The sequence below is a fragment of the Tachypleus tridentatus genome, chromosome 3, assembly GCF_004210375.1.
Source record: "Tachypleus tridentatus isolate NWPU-2018 chromosome 3, ASM421037v1, whole genome shotgun sequence".
Lineage (NCBI taxonomy): Eukaryota > Metazoa > Arthropoda > Merostomata > Xiphosura > Limulidae > Tachypleus > Tachypleus tridentatus.
In genome coordinates, this window is record NC_134827.1 from 32,954,656 (window position 1) to 32,972,545 (window position 17,890).

General features: G+C 30.1%; 2 protein-coding genes across 2 annotated transcripts in view; one reads left to right on the forward strand and one right to left on the reverse strand.

Annotated features, from left to right (window-relative positions):
• LOC143245790 (uncharacterized) overlaps positions 1-11,595 on the forward strand; it is a 33,863-nt gene extending 22,268 nt beyond the window's left edge. The window contains exons 9-10 of the mRNA XM_076492045.1: positions 70-190; positions 1,364-11,595. Coding sequence (XP_076348160.1) covers positions 70-190; positions 1,364-1,549 — 307 coding nt within the window. The 3' untranslated portion in view covers positions 1,550-11,595. The remainder of the gene's footprint in view (positions 1-69; positions 191-1,363) is intronic.
• An 853-nt stretch (positions 11,596-12,448) lies between these two features.
• Positions 12,449-17,890, reverse strand: part of LOC143246652 (protein scribble homolog) — a 252,713-nt gene continuing 247,271 nt past the window's right edge. The window contains 2 exon segments of the mRNA XM_076493711.1: positions 12,449-15,761; positions 17,659-17,743. Coding sequence (XP_076349826.1) covers positions 15,619-15,761; positions 17,659-17,743 — 228 coding nt within the window. The 3' untranslated portion in view covers positions 12,449-15,618.

The following is a 17,890-nucleotide window of genomic DNA, read 5'->3' on the forward strand; positions in this document are numbered from 1 at the left end:
GAACTGTAACATAAATTAGAATGATCTTGTTATTGTGACACATAAGGATCACAACTTGTTTATTTGTAGCAGTACAGAGTTCACGACTCCTCTCCTACATCAGACCCTATCAGTATCCCTCAGGGACAAACACCAGTTATTCAGTGGTATCCACATCATTCTTATGTTACAAGCTTTGCCAAGTAGCATGGTAAGAACTCTTAATATTTTTTAAATATGTAAATGTAATGCATTTATTCTTGTTGTACATACAGCTAATAATGTCGATACAACCTTATTGTTTTATACATTGTTTGATATGTTTGAATGAAGCTATGTTATCAGTAATCTGCAAACCTATTGAGAGAATGAATGGGTTGTTATTAACTGCTCATATAACTTGCTTCACAGGTGTTAAAATATTATGGGTAACACTGAAGAAAAATCTATAAAAATACAACTTTAAAGAAGAGAGATAAATTGGTCAGGTTCATATTGTTTTTAAACTGAAGGTATAAAACCTTGAGATTTTTGTCGATGATTGATTTCATTCTTATTTCTGCATTTAGTTTAATTACTGCTTGTACAATGTTTGCTCATTTTACAGTTGCATAAAATTACTAAGTGTTTTAGTATTAGAATGCTGTTTTAAAAATTTTTTAAACATTCATTATAATGCACAAAATTATCATTTTACGTTTTTTCTTGGTTATGTACACTGACTGAGATAAATTGAAAATTGAAATAATAATAAAAGAAACATTCATAAATTGACATTGTAACAAAAAAAAAATTTCAATAATGGTTAATTTGAGTATAAATTTTAGTAAACAAAACTTATTGTTCAAATGCTTTAATATAAAAACATATATCAGGATATCAACATGAATATTAATATATGCAGCTTAATCATAAAACAGGTTATTTATCAGTAAAGATGATTATTAATTTTCCCCAGTGATTTTATTTAAAGTTTAACCTCAAAATGATATCACTATTAACTAGTGAATTATTTAATCGTGTACATAAAAGAGTGACATGTTTATTTATATATTCACTCACGTTATGATATCTGAGCAAGTGATTTTGAAAATGTTTCCTCTTAAAGATCAAATTTAGAGATAGTTATTTAGAGCTTTCCCCTAAATGCAGTTTGTATGTTTAGGCAATTAGAAATTAAACTTTCATTTTATATATATATATATATTATATATTATAAACCTGTTTACAAAGAATGAAATAAAACATGATATAATGGGGTCAGATATGTTTTATATCACACAGATATATCCTTGAATTTAAAAAAATCAGACAACCAAAATAATGATTACCAGAAAGCAAGTAAAGTGCAAATTCTCAAAATCCTTTTGCATTATAATTTTAGGTTTCACCCCACAAACATCCAAGACTTAGCACCAAGTCACTTTCCACCTCCCCTAAGAGCTCACCACAACAGCGAAAAGTCCGTTTGGAAAGCCGTAAGTGTCGCAAAGTTTATGGCATGGATAATAAAGATCTGTGGTGCACTCAGTGCAAATGGAAGAAAGCGTGCATCAGATTTGTTGACTGATGTTGAAGGACTGCAGTGGGAGAGCTATATAGAGCAGAGCAAGCTATTTTGTAATCTACAGTAAAGATCTCATAAATATTTTCTATTTTACTTTCCAATACAATTTTTGAGATTCTTTTATATTGTCAGTGGTGAAATTATGGTGTGGTGTTAAAAAAAAAACACAAAAAAAACTGAGAGCACAGTGATATTGTGCAATGCTATATGTTGCAACTGATTTTACAGAAATGAGACAAGGTTTTAGCAACTAAAAGTTGTCATGCAGTTTATGGTTTAGCAAGTCTTACTTATATTGATACGTTTTCTAACTGATATATCACTGCTTTATGAATAAAGTATCACTTTTTTTAGCAAACACATAATTAAATTTAACAACAACCATGTTGAAATATTGCTCAAACATAGTATAAACTGTGCTAATAACTTTTATTTCTTAATAAGTTTGGAATAATAGGTACCACACTGGAGGTGGAGGCTAGAAAGACCACCCAACTTTGAATATTTTGGTTTAAAATACTCCCATCTGGCTTTGCTTGCCAGATATTCCTTACCTTTTATGTTTTTAAACAAATTTAGGTATCCATAGCTGGAAATATGGTCTTTTTATGTTTGATGTAAGTTGTATGTAGTAGGAGACATGCTTCACTTATTTTGTTTTTGTTCTTTTTAACTTGCCAAAAAATGTGTTAGTGATTTGAATTGAAAATATAAATACATTTGGATATACATATTGGTTTGTTTTTACTAGATAGATTTATTAAGTGTATTTTATAATTGTACTGTGTGCATTTAGTTATTTAGCAAAATCTGAAATGAAAAATTAAGGAGTCTCTTTATCTATTGCATTTAATAATAAATCGATAAGAATTCTATAACTGTATTACAAATACTCACTAGTGTCAGTAACTAGGATTTTTAGCATATTTATAATTAAAGCTAGTATAGCAAGTCAGTTTGTGTTACACTATAACTGTAAAAGATAGGTAGCATTTTCATATAGCGTTTATAACACCTAATACCTTTAATTTGTTTGTTGATAAATTTCTTTGACTTTGTTTACTTAATGTTCCATTGGTAGATACTTATAAAAAAACATTTGGATTGGTACATTTTTATATTAGCATTTGGAGATGTTTTTTTAAGGTTATTATTCAATGATAAAATTAACTAACTATCCCCATGAGACCTGAAAATAACAGGTAATGTTTCTAAGCTACTTTCAGCAGCAAAGTATATAAATAATACAGAAATAAATAATCCTTCTTTGTGTGATGTCTTATTGTTAAGTAATATGTGAAAATTTTAATAATTTGAAAACAGTTTACAAAGAAAAATTAATTGCTGAAAAGTTAGTTTTAATTTGTCTTTAGAAAAGAATGTATTCTGTAAACTGATATTTGTGGCATAGCTTCTTTAAGTTTGGGTTCCTAAATATTGAAACATTGTGAATAATTTACAGTATTACATGATACTAGGATAATTCTGTTCGTTGGAGAAAACAAACTTGATCGTCTTTTATTCATGCAGAAAAGCATTTTAAAGAGTTTGTAAACAAACTAAAAATTGCTGTTATAATGTCACCTGTAATTACACACAATATTAATACTATTTAATGCTGACAGATGAAATCAAACTAATTAGTAATTAATTTTCAGTGTGTGATTACTGCTATTATTCTTTGTTTTGTAAAGCATTCTGTGTGTGTAAACGACTGAGAAAACAATTTCGGTCTTACAAGTAGGCACTTTGTACAAACCCTAATTAGTCTTGTAGATACAGGCAAAGTTATTCTGTTGAACTAGTTCTAGCTAGATGGTTGATTAATTTCACTGTACTTTTTTTTATAAACAGAATTTTAATAGCAGGAAGTTTAGGTGCACCATTTATAATTTACGGATTGTTGATTTGTTTAAAACATATATTAAGACAATCGGTGAGTCTTTTTTTGTTGTTGTTTTTTATTCAGTGTATGAACACTGTAGGTAAGAATTAGCACCTCAGTGTACAAATTGCCAGACGTGCTATGCATTATACTCTCTATCCTTTGATATTAACATTTATAAACATTAAACTTTTAAATATAGTTTTCTATGAGAAAAAGGTATTATGTTAAATTTAAAGAAACTCGTAACATTTTTGTATTACGTTTTTTATGATAATTGTTATATGTTAGTATAAAGTTTGATATAACATTCAAATATGATAGTTTTTATAGTTCTGCTGACTGATCTCACAGAGTAATATTTCTTGATGAAGATAGGACATGAATAAATAAAATAGCAAGCCCTTGTTCTGTATATATTTACATGCTTTGGGTGATAATATATCAAGTTTACTAGAAATGTTTTAACATTTATCAGTTTTGTTTTTGTAAATATAAAAATCCATCTGTTACTAAGTGACTCAATGGCTTACACAGTTGAAATAAATACGTAGTTATAAATGTTGTTGACTGCCATGATCGTTATACATTGAAGAATTAAAAAAAAATTTGGGGTACATTACCTATTCTAAGGAAAATATAGTTTATGTCTACTTTAATGAAGAGGTTTAACCTAAAATTGTTTGATATCATTTTGAGTACTACTCTGTAAGTTTATTAATTTTTGTTAACTTAAGTACACAGTCTGTTTAATTGCGTGGTCCATGTTTACTGACATGACTAGTATTAGCCATTCCCCTTGGTGGTTAGCACGATCAGATAGTGAATTTGAGGGTTGTGGCTTGTTGTCTAATGTTTATTTCGAGGGGGTTGATGAAGTCCCACTATTCTGTTAAATAAAAGTAGTTTAAGAGTTAGAGGTGGTCGCTGCTGACTAGCTGCCTTTCTTTTAGACTAGCAGTTCAAAATTAGAGATAAGGGTAAGTTTTTGCTTTCTTATAATCCTGCGTGACTTCCATCGTACTGTTGGAAAGTAAACAGGTCACAACTAATAGAATATGAATAATCATTAAACGTTTTTTAATGAACCAGTAAAGGAACTTATGACATTAGTTTTTGCAGGCAACAAGGTTATGAGGAGAAGACATTTAGAGCTTTAATTACAAAATGAAGGCCATGTGGTTGGTCAAATCGACCAAGCCCGTGTTCTGAGAGATAATGTGTTTTGTTGGCTGTTACAATGTAATCAGTACTAATTAATAGTAAGCTTGTATATTATAATTTCTTTCTTTTGTCATTCAAAGAAATGAAAAAAAATGACAGTTAAGTTATTGAGCAAAATTAGTAGAATCCCTTCTTATGTTTGAGGATTTTTACCCTTAGGGACAGCCATGTTCAGATAACCAGTTATGTAGCTTTGCATAGAGATTCTAAAACAAATCTAATTCATAAAGCAACAAATGTAAATCTAAATTGTATAAAAACAAGTGCCTTAATAAGTAACAGTTTTATATAACTAAAAAACAAAACTTACTTGAAGGTAGCATACCACTTATTCTGTTTTTTTCTTTTAACTAAGTAAAACTTAATGACAAGCTGATAGTCAATGAGAATGTTTAATTTTAAGTTAAAAAACATAAAATTAAGACTGGTTTATTTTCGGTTTGATAAATTTTTCAGAGGCTATATGCATTTCCAGAGGTTGTATACAGTAATAATATTAAAACACTGTTGGAGCCTCATTGTGTCATTACAGAACATGTTGTCACGTCTGTATTAAACTATTTTATTGTTGCATCATCTGGGTTATATAAAAAAGAAAAAGCAAACAAACGAACATGAATATTAAACATTCAACATAAGCACCAATAGTTCACTCAAGAAGAATCAGGTGATGGTTTTGTGGCTAACCAGTAATGTATACTGTTGAGCAATATCAGAAAGGGAGAGTGAAAGTTACAGAGGGAGTAAGCCTCGTTTAATTAGTTATTTTATAGTAATTATATACAATAAACATTTAAAAATAATGTTACTGAATACAAATGTCAATAGAATATTTGATTCAGAGAGAAAGATTTAATTGTAGGATATTTTATGGAGATAAATCTAACAAAAATTGAAACAGATTTTAAATGAACAAACTGTTTAAACACTTAAAAAAATTAAAGTTTTCACCTTTGAGGAAGAAAGATCTATCCTTCAAAAATACTTGGGTTATAGACTGTTGTGTTTTTGTACAGGAAGAAAGATCTATCCTTCAAAAATACTTGGGTTATAGACTGTTGTGTTTTTGTACAGGAAGAAAGATCTATCCTTCAAAAATACTTGGGTTATAGACTGTTGTGTTTTTGTACAGGAAGAAAGATCTATCCTTCAAAAATACTTGGGTTATAGACTGTTGTGTTTTTGTACAGGAAGAAAGATCTATCCTTCAAAAATACTTGGGTTATAGACTGTTGTGTTTTTGTACAGAAGTGGAAGAATTATTATAAGAATTCATAAACATGAGGTATGATGAAAACTTTATTTTTTTATTTAATTTGGTACTTTAATGATGTATTAGGTTAAAGGGTTATACTGGATTTTCAGCAGTTTTGGTGTAGTTCAAAATTTACTAGACTGTGGGATGTAACTTCCAAAGTTATCAGCAGGAAGTGTTGGTGGTTGAAGACATTGTATATTAATAATTTTTCATTTTTAAAATGCACAGAAACCTATCCAAATCTTATAAAGGTGTTTTATTACAGTGGTTAAAAAACTTGAGGAAAGACTGTAGTACGTATTATGTCAACATGGTCGTAAAACTGGTTTGACCATCTTCATGCATATCATGATTTCTAAGAATGTTAACCATTAGAAAAAAAAGTAAATTTTATTGTTACTTGAAAATAACCTGCTCTTGTGGTTCACAAGTATCAAAAGTGTAACAGTTGTTGTCATCCAGGTAGGAACATATCATTTCCATTTAAGTATATTTCATTGTTTGAATACATTTTTATTACTATATTATTTCATGTAATAAATATTACAAGTGAGGATGCCATATATTTTGAAGATTGGTAAAAGAAAGGGTGTGCAAAGAATGTAAGTTTGGGAAACATTGATGTTGGTATGTTAAAGATTATAAAAATAGAAATGTTTCAAAATCACAGTTATCTGTGAAAATATGTATAATTTTTCTTTTAATAACTTACGAATAATTAGGCACAATTTACATAACGTACATAAGGCTATACCAGTTGTCACTTTACATAACGCACATAAGGCTATACCAGTTGTTTTTTTAAATGTTATTTATTTATGACAGTTAAGATAATTTTAAGTGGTAAATTCTGTGCTAATGAAAGCCCTGATTATTCCATTTACCCTTTTCATTTTAACCAAGGCTAACAATGTTAAAAGTTCGAGAAACGGACTAATTGCATAACGTCATAGTAACTATTTTCACACATAGAGGCCTCAGTTGAATGTTGCTAGTGAAGTGTGTTTTATTCTGTGTATGATATGCTTCATTTAACAGTAAAATATTTTCATAGTATAATTTTGTTGACTTCTTTCTATCAAGCTCATTCTAGTGTCTTTCCAATATTACTTATAAACTGTGTATTTCATGATGGTACAAAGGACTTCTGCACTTTGATTATATTCACTAGTCCTTATTGTTGTGTACAGTACTGTAGCTGCTCATGTGAAGATTTTCAAATCACCATTATGTGACTATCTGTTGGATGTTTTACAGTTTACACCAGTCTCAGTGTAATGTTATAATGCATTTTTAGGATAATGTCACCACTCTCACTTTTAAAACCAAATAAAACAAGTTCAAAAGTGCCAGGTATTTTTTCTTAATTTGTCTAACATAAGAACTTAAAATATAAAGGTTATTGGTTTTAAAGCATTCTTAGTTTTACGTGACTTAACGTTAACCGCTTCATACTTATGTTATGTACGCTAATTTGCTTCTATCACATGTCTATTGAAAGAAATCTGTTACAATATTTTAAAGATAATTTAGCTTGTAAGTGTCTTAATAACTATTCCAATATTTGACATTTAAAATTGTTTGGAACTTTTCAATACGACCCTGTGCAATTTTCATGTGATTTAATATTTTATTTAAGTTTCCCTTGTTGCTTTTGACGGTTTTCTTGGATTCACATTACAAACTGTTTATATAACGGTGGTTATCATAAAGTGTACAAATATTATATTAACAGATACAATTTAAATCTAAGATTTTTTTTCCAGACCTTGTTTTGTTGAATGAAACCTCTTCTTTGAGCACCAAAAAACACCCAGTCCTTTCAAGGTTTTATTCAGAATCTTTGTCATCTCTACTAGTTATTTTGCCTTTATCGTATTTGCTATAAGTTCAGTATTTTGTTAGAATGATGTAAACTTGTTTGTTGCTGTGTGTTTGACAGGATAACAATATTCATATTTTAATTTCTAAAAGATTAGTAATTTAACTACAAATATGTGAATATTAAGGTATGTTGTGTATGTAAACATTTGAATAGTGTTTACAAAGATATGCAATCTTATTCAGTGTAAGCAAAGTCATCAGTATGGATCTCAAGTCCCTTGTATTATAAATGTGTATTCTTTAAACTTTTTATGAGTTCTTTAGGCTTGCATAAGCACAGTTTTTATAAATTTATAATGTATTATATATCAAATAATTAACGTTTCAAAGGCCTTATGAATATTTGAGACGTTTGGACGCTTCTCCTGAAGTTGTGTGTTTGTCACCTTTAGAATTGTGTAAACACCAGCTAGAGGAAATTAAAAATTGTAACAAACTCACTGGGTGAACCAGTGTATGTGACAAAGTCAGATCAGTTTTGCAACAGTTTCATGTACTACATACCAAACAAGGAGTCTTCAGATAATTTAGATAGTTTAAATTGTCTAAACTTCTGTAGTGAATGTAGTGCTATCACTTTTTGATTTGTTTTTATTCAGGAAAAGGCTTAACTAATGGTATTGCATTGTATTAGTTTGTAAAAGTAAATGCATTTTGTACAAAGCAGCAAAAAACAGCATTACTTGGCTAAAGAGATCAGTAATAAACATGTATATCATTGGCGTGCTTTAATTAGAGAACAGGTATCATTAATAAAAGTCAGGTAAGGAATAGTATCTCAATATAAAGTTTAACCTAAAGCAATATTTTAATTCTAATGTAAATGAAATAAATAAGATTACACTGTAACCACTTTTTGTCATTGTCTCCCAGTGTTTAGAAAGTATCTTAATATATATGACAGTTGTTAGTTTTGAGTTTCTGGATTATATTCATTGAAAGATAAATTAACTACAAAGAATACACACACACACACACATATATATATAAATTTATGCCTTTAAGAAATATGATAATTATGATTCTTCTGAAATTAAAAAACTGACAGCTTTGCAAGAGCACATTTTCTGTATATTATAATTATAATATAAGAGATAATAATAAGTGGAATGGAACATTTACTTAGTTTAAAAAAATATAGTTCCTTTGTCATAACAACAGATGATGTATTCATAGCATAGTGTTCCAATTCTTTTGTTGGTCATTATATATATATTATTAACTCATATATTTAAGTTCTTGATTCATTTTGTAGAAATGGGAAATTACTAGTTTTAAAGGAAAAATAATTTCTATTAAGTGGCAGTTAGTGTATTCCTATCATGGAAAGGTCAGACTTGACATGATAAGATTAGAAGTTTCACACAGTTATTGTACTTGAATAATTTTGTTATGGTGCTTCACTACAGAAGAATGTTCAAGATTATAGTTTTGACATTCAAAATTTTCACACTTTATATATTTTGTTTTTTTGGGCAAGAAGTTTTTACTGTTGTGTTTAATATGTTGTAGAAATGACTTGGTCTGTTTCAGACTGAATTAAAAGTAGACAATGTAACAATTATTTACTGCTTTCTTAAACAAGTTTTCTGTAAATTGTGAAAGAACAATTTACAGTTTACCAAAACTGTGTAGTTAGAAACTAATTGTGGTGTAAGAATGCACAGATTGATGGAGCAAAGATGATCGACAATGAACACTTACAAAGGAAAAGGGTTACAATCTGTGATCTTCAGCAATATGCCAATACTTCAGGCTCATTGCAGAATGTAACATGTGAGATAATCTATGCATATTTACAACAATATGCCTAAATTTAAAAGCTATGTGGGATTGAGAACTAGGAGATAAACCAGGCAAACTGCAAAAATATACTTAAAGTTTTTACTGGTTTTAAGATACCTTCAACCTGAACCCACAACACCTTATAACAACACTTAGACTAAACAGATGTTCAGACAACCCTCACATTTAGACATGGCTAATCCAAAGGAAGGCAACCAGTTAGCAGCACTGACCACCTCTAACTAAATAGTGGGACTGACTGTTACATTACCTCCCCTCATCCTAACTCCACAGATCAGTATGAAGCGTATTCAGTGTCATACCATGACCTGAACATTTCACTCTGGAGGCAAGCATGTTGATTATTTAGCACACTGGTGTTTAGGGAGATTCTTTTGTATGAACAGTATACATGTTTGTGTGTGTTAAAAAACAACTAACATTTCAGAAGAACAGTGATTAGTAACTTGAATTTGTAAATAAATGCCTTGTATGTCAAAACAGAATTTCACAATCTGTGTGCTCTCCAGCAAGTATGGTCGTGTTCTTTGTGATACATCACGTAGTGCATATTTTTGTGTGTGTGTTAAAAGTTACAATTTTGGAGATTATTTAAAGCATTACAGGAATTCTTTTTTAAGTTCCCTAATGTCAAATAAACATGGACAATTGTTGAAGATATTTGTAAACTGTTTAAAATTAAATGTTTTTAAAAACTTGAAAAATATGGTAAGGTTGTAACGATAAAATTGTTCACTGTACTTTGATCTAATGAAAATTATTTTACACCCTTTGAAAGATGAAGTGCAAGATAAAAGTTATGTGCTGCATGTTAAATATTCTAGTATATAAAATATGATTCAACATATATTCTCAAATAACTCAAGATATGTAGCTGTTGTTAATGTTTCAATAGCAATGTAATGGGCCTAATAATAATATCTTTGCTGGTTTGTGAAAGACATTCGCTTGCTAACAGTTGTTATAAAGAATGGGTTACGTAAATAGTGTTTATGATCGCTGCAGTGTTTGTTGTATTCCAGCTGGCTTGAGCAAAATGTGCTGACAATAGATTTGACAAATATAATGTGGTTGAAACACTATTATTTTACACCTTTCTAATTTTTGAATATCTTCCTGGGACTAGGTAAAGAATCTAGAGTTAATGAATATAATAGGCCTAATAATAATGTCCTACAACAAGCATAATTAATTAACAGCTATATTTGCTGATAGCTGATATCAGATAAAAAAGTTAGGTATCTTTTGTTGGTGTTATAACTTTCAAGCATAATTTTCTCTTCTTGATACTGACTGCCTGACCTGATGCTTTTGTGGAAGGTTGCATTTATATAAATATATATATATAAACCAAAACAATTAAGCCTTGTTTTTCCTTATCTCTATAATAGGTATCTCAGTGATTTCTTATGTCACCATACAACACTTAATTGGTTAACATTTAAGACTGGTGTAAAATACATATTTACTCTCAAAGTCTTCAGATATTCTTTCTTTCTATACGAGTCATACCATGTGCACAATATAGATAGAAAAATTTTATGATCTCAAGAAGTGTTGAATTAAACTAGCATTCATTTCTTTCTTAAGCCTATCAATATAAAAACAAAACATAATGTGAGAAATGTTATTCATGAGATGGGTTTAGACCCAAGAGAAAGAAAAATGTTTATAGCGTTATTAACTTATCTTTAACGACCCATATTAAACTTTAAAAAAATTAAAAATTTTCATTTTAACTACGCCACTGAACTGTTTTGTGTAGATAAACACATTTATTACTGCATTTATTGTTCAATTAAGACAAATCCCTTTACTAACAAGGTTAGTTAGAAATTAATGTTAGTCTATCAAAGAATGTTAGTTTAGGTAAACTGTATGTTTTTGTATGAATGTTTTGTAATAACTTTGAATTCTTTGTTGTAAAAAAGTTTTAAAACCAATTTTGTATATAATGTCTGTTTATTACAATAAAAAAGCTTGAATGATTCATATTATGTATGAATGTATTGTACACCACCGAAATATTAAGACTTCCATTATCAAAATAGCTAGGACGAAAAAAACCCCGACTTTTTATAATATTAAAGTGAGCAGGAAATGTACGTTATACATTAATTAGATTAAACAAAACTGACATATTTCACAAGCAATGTTTCCAATAATTGTTTCAGTCCATGTGTGAAATGAATTTTCTAACATACATCACTATCAAAGCAAGGGTCACTTGTGTACTACCAGTTATTTTCTGTGTGTTTTGTATGGAGGGTATTTTTAGACCATTGAAGCCGTTAACACGGTATTTGATTGGATGTCATGCAGTGTAGAAGAAACACTGGTCACGAGTGCTAAGTTAATCAGTGTATTATTACTTGCTGAAAAATTCCAAAATGCTAAAACAGATTTTGAAGATTTGTTTTAAATATTTCAATCAAACTTACAAAGGATGTTTCCTTCTTTTCATACACAAGTTAATATTACTGGAATAATGTGTACATTCGGTGGTTTGTAATTCATTCAGTCCATTTATGAACAGTTAGTACGTTCTTGTATTTTACAATGTACACACACAATGACAAGCTAATACGTATATCTATAACCAGTAAATGACTATTGTTTCATATCTTAAATAAATAAATCATTAATTCACTCAATTATTCTATAATTTTAACTACACAATGTAAGAACAAACGTGATTCTTTCAAATCTTGTATAATCTCTAGCCTGTAAATTGCTTAATAATAATTAAAACAGAGTATATCCGTGAGTTAAACAGTGCAGGGAGTGCAGCTGTAAACATTACATTAATAATATGAGTACATAAGAGAGGCCAGTGACAACAACATTTAAATTCAATTTCTTTTATTCTGTTTATTCTACAATATCAAGGCAGTAGATGACCACAAAATGAGTTAATGGCCTTTAATTAAAGCCTCAACCATGTACAGTTTATACCACATGAAAATAATGCTTTTCTTGCATTATATAACTGAGATCAGGTTACCTATTTTCGTTTTTTAACGAGTGCCAGCAAGATCATATAACATACTATACATTTAACAAGCTTATCACAATACAGTGTCAGTTACTCTTGTACCTGTTTGAATATTAATATCTTAACATAAAACAACAGTTCAGTACAATTCACCACAGATGAAAATAAGTTATTTCAAATTCAGGTAAGTTTATCTAAAATACGTGTACTAATACTCTTAGTTTCAACATTTAGTAAAAGCTGTTTGAGTGACACTACGGTTGAAAACAAAACAACAAAAAGAAAACCTAGCATTTTTCATTATGCCACCTGGTGTTTGAATGTAACTCTGAAACTGAAGATCCATCAACCTATCAAATATTTCAAATGCTTCTTGTCACCTGTGAGTGATAATGTTTTTTGCAGTGCAAAAGTGTGTACACTGAGCCACATGTAAGTCAAGATTCCGATGACCTATTCACGACCTTATTCATCAAAAGTTTATACCATCAACCAAGATTTCTTTATGGCTACAGAACAAGAGATTAATATAATAAACTATTCATTTAATATCACATTAAATACAAAACTGTAAGTTTGTTGAAATAGAAATGTACAGCTTAGTGTTCTCAAAAATGAAGGTTACAAAAAAAAGGGTGAGTCAACCTTGCACTTTTCTAATCTATAGAAGCAGTAATTATACACACATTACTACAAAGAGAATGTTTTACCAGAGTAAACCATTTAAATGCACTATAAACACAATCCTATAATTAGGAAGGATATAAGTGAATGTATCATGCAACATAACATAGGGGGACAACCAACAACAGCTACCAAATATTTCCAAAGGAACAAAATTTTACCGATTTCTGAAAACAATTGTTTTGTTTAATTTGTAAAATATCATATAACAATGTTCTGTGTACCTTTAAAAACGAAATTAAACAAATTTGCTTTTTCCTTTTGAAATTGTATTGTCTTCAACCCAGCAACATTATGTCAATGCTGTGCATACAACAGCTGAAACTATTTATATTAATCCTGTCTTCCTATCTTTCATTAAAAAATGTCAGAGGTTATTAAGTAATGGAGTTTTTATGTATCTTTAAGGGCTTTAATGGGATATTCTTGGCCAATCTACATGTAAAAAAATCTATACTGACAAAGTGATAAAAATTGTACTTGCTAGCTTCAAAACTGTTGTCAAAATGACACGTAAAGTAGGTAAAAACTTACTGTACAATCACAGCATGTAACCACCATATTATTATTATTATTTCTTTTCCAAATACTGTATTGAAAAAAATAGTTTTATTTTTAAATTACACAAATATTTCTGGCATACTACATAATAATCAGAAAATTTTCATTCTTACAAAAGCCCAGCCTTATCTCGATGTGAACGTACAACATTAGCTAAAACTATAATCTACTTATGGATGGAATCATAAATCTGTGTGGACAAAGTTGTTTTCATTACTTATTATGTTTCTTCAAGAAATGTTTCACACCATGAACAACATGGTGGATACAAAAAGAAAAACGACTATAATACTAGAAAGGTAAAAACAACTACATTTATATCTACCCTTCTCCAAACAAATCAATAACTGATAACAACACTGTATAACATGAACATATAGTATGTGTGTGTAAAATATCGGTGAAAATAAAAACAGGAAATGGATTCAAGTTACTACAACTGAAACATGAAATAAACCACCAAATTGATTAGTTTCACTGTTTTTACAAATCAAAAACTACATAAAAACTTCGTACTGGACAAAGTGAAAATGAAATTTTTAAAATGGTTCCCCATAAAAGAAGCAATATACAACCAATTCTGGTCTGTCTGTAGGCTGAAGAATTAGACCACCATTGTAGGTAAATTATCTCGTAAATTGTTTCAATGATAAGTGACATTTTGCAAAATAAGATGTACACATATTACGTAAATTCCCTCTCAAAATAACGACGTTTAAATACAAAACCGAAATAAGTTATAACATACACAAAACCGGGGTGAGTAAATACCACAAGTACAACAGTGATACAACTACAGCTCTACTTCAGATAATTTTAATAATCTACCAACTATAGAACGTTAATAAGACTAGCTGCTATTCAACAAATTTCTTGGACATCAATAGTTTATCACAAGATTCCACTTCAATCAACACGAAGAATGATATACATAGTGTTTTGGAAATAATGAAGATGCTACTGTAACTGAAGGGTGTTCAGGTACTGTCTTGATACTAATGGCAAGGAAAAAATATATTGAATCATTGCTCAGTGAACTATTCATTATTTAGGACCTTATTCAAAGAGAACTTAAAAGGACTATTTGTGGAGTGGGTTACAGCATTTTACACATGTGGTATGCCATTCGAATGGAAGAAATATTTCACTTGGCTTTTGATATAAAACGGTTGAAAGAGTTATCTGTAAACATTGAAATAACAGTAATTTTCTCCTATGACTTTGCTGGAATGTGTATATTTATTTAAAAAATACTGTTAGTTTATAAGCATTTACAGTTTAAAATAAATTGTTTCTCAGAAATATGGAATGTTCCACTTCAGTTATAATTTCAAGTCACAGAATAATATATAAAATCAGTGACAAGTCCACCAGTCAGTCTGTAATTTACATAAGACATCAAAGTCAAAATGTTGCTGCCTGTTGAGAAATACTAACTTCTTTACTACAAGAAAATTATCCACTTCCAACATCATGGTCAGTATAATGTAGACACAACAGAGATAATATTGAACACACACAGTACACTGAATATAAAAAGCCACAAATTTTAAAAACAGTTGATTTTCATTAAAATCAAAACAAAAAAAAACGGGTACACATACTTTATAAATGTTCAAATAAATTGAGAGGCCAGCCCCCAATTATAAGCAACGATACAAGTTTAAACATAACATGCAACCTCGATCAGTCAAAACTATCAATGTAAAAATCTGACGTAAGCACCGACTTGACAAAACTACACATTTCCTTCCCTGATAACAAATAGTAAATTTTTATCTTTTCTTTGGACGTCTCTTCTTCTTCTTCCTTCCTGGTGTACAGGCTATTTCAGAGAACAAGTCATCTGCTGGACAATTATGGACTGAAGAGGTCAAATTATTTTCAGAATTGAGGATCTCTTCGTCATCAGAAATTCCTGCTTCACCAAATAAAAACATTAGTTGTTAAAGATGAAATTCCTTCTTCACCAAATAAAACTTCACCAAATAAAATTCCTGCTTCACATTAGTTGTTAAAGATGAAATTCCTGCTTCACCAAATAAAAACATTAGTTGTTAAAGATGAAATTCCTGCTTCACCAAATAAAACATTAGTTGTTAAAGATGAAATAAGTATTGACTGTGTTATGTTTTTACTATTTCTTCATTCATTATGAATATTTTAACGATTTCCAGCCATAATCTCCAAAAACACGAGAATTCTCTCTAAGACGAAAATAAGTTTAAGCATTTGTAGTATCTGTCTTATTCTCAAGTGATTACAGTTAAGTAAAATATAACAATTTAAAATATGGGGTAAAACAAGAAATAATAACTGTACTTACAGAAGAAACTTTAAACACAAGGTTAAAAGATAAAAACGCACGGTAATATAATTTGGAGTTCTGATCTATGTATATAACTTACTTTGATCAATTTAAGTGTCAACTGTAATTAGCTGAAGGGTATAACAGTAATACTGTAAAGGCCTCTGGTTTCTTTGTGTTGTATTCTGAATATAACAGGACAAAAGGAAGCAAGTGTAGAATACAAAGAGAGAGAGAGTGGACAGAGTCCAGTTAAGACAGTTTTCTAACAGGGTGTTTGGCTTATGAAATTAGTTGCTGATGACAACAGTGTGTACGTGAGGGGTTACTTGTAGAGAAAGGAAATAATCATTTCCTGATTAAAAAAAATATAAAGGACAAGTTTGAATTTCTACCTTTTTCTAAAGTGAGTATGCAAGGATTTGGTTTGTTTGGAATTTTGCGCAAAGCTACACGAGGGCTATCTGCGCTAGCCGTCCCTAACTTAACAGTGTAAGACTAGAGGGAAGGCATCTAGTCATCACCACCCACCGCCAACTCTTGGGCTACTCTTTCACCAACTAGTGGGATTGACCATCACACTATAATGCCCCCACAGCTGAAAGGGTGAGCATGTTTGGTGCGACGGGGATTCGAACCCATGACCCTCAGATTAAGAGTTGAGTGCCTTAACCAGCTGGCCATGTAGGGCCTGTACAGAAGTACAAAGCATCTGCACGGAAACACTTTCCTTGAAATAAAATCCCAGCTTCGTTTGACAATCCAGAGAACATTTAAACATGCTTATTCACAGCTCTTATGGATTCAGTGTTTATATAAACTTACCAGGAGTGAAAGGTCAAAATGTTGATTGATTATCAGTTTTCTGCACATCACACGTATCACAGTTACAAATACACCATGCAGAGATCTGCATCATTGGTTGATGCACAGGCCAAAAGCTATAAATAAACCATCCATTTATTGCTGGGACCCATCAAGTGCAAATAATTCTAGCTTGGGATAGGTTGAAAATGTTTGGAAAACTGCTGTTAGAATATCTAAAGCTCTACCACCTTTATTTCAATGAAAATTATAGTGTTAACCACGTTGTAAAACACGATGTGTGCAGACTGGGCTGCACTGCAAGTAGAGCTGTTGATACAAACACTTACGAGTCATTGTAATTATTATACATACTTGTACTTTATATGATACTTTTTAGGATCAACAGACAACTTAAAATCTTATCAAGAAATGAGAAATTATGGGAGTAATGAAAGTTCCACAGTTAACGAAAACAACAAGCTGAAACGTATATATTTCTTTAAACATACATAACTTGTTCACTCACTTTACTAAAGTAACTTACAACAAGTAGCTCAACTCATTAAAGGCTATTTTAAATTTTAAATTTCTCCTTGTTTACTCTTCAAGTTGAATCATTAGAAAAAATAGGCTTACAAAATTATTCATAAAAGTAACTTTGTTTTTTACTTATTTAATCAAAATTCTAAAATTACCTTACCATTCTCATTGTGACCATTCTCATCGTGACCGTTCTCTTGAGATTTTAGCTCTAGAGCTATCACTTTTTCAGTTGTGGTCTCAATCTGGGAGATGAAAATGTTCAGATATTTAGAAGTGTTAATAAATCATTTCTAATGTGACTATTTACTGAGCAAGATATAATAACCTTCTAACATTACCGAAGCATCGACATGATACAATCGGCATTTTACGTGCCTTTCCATTAAATA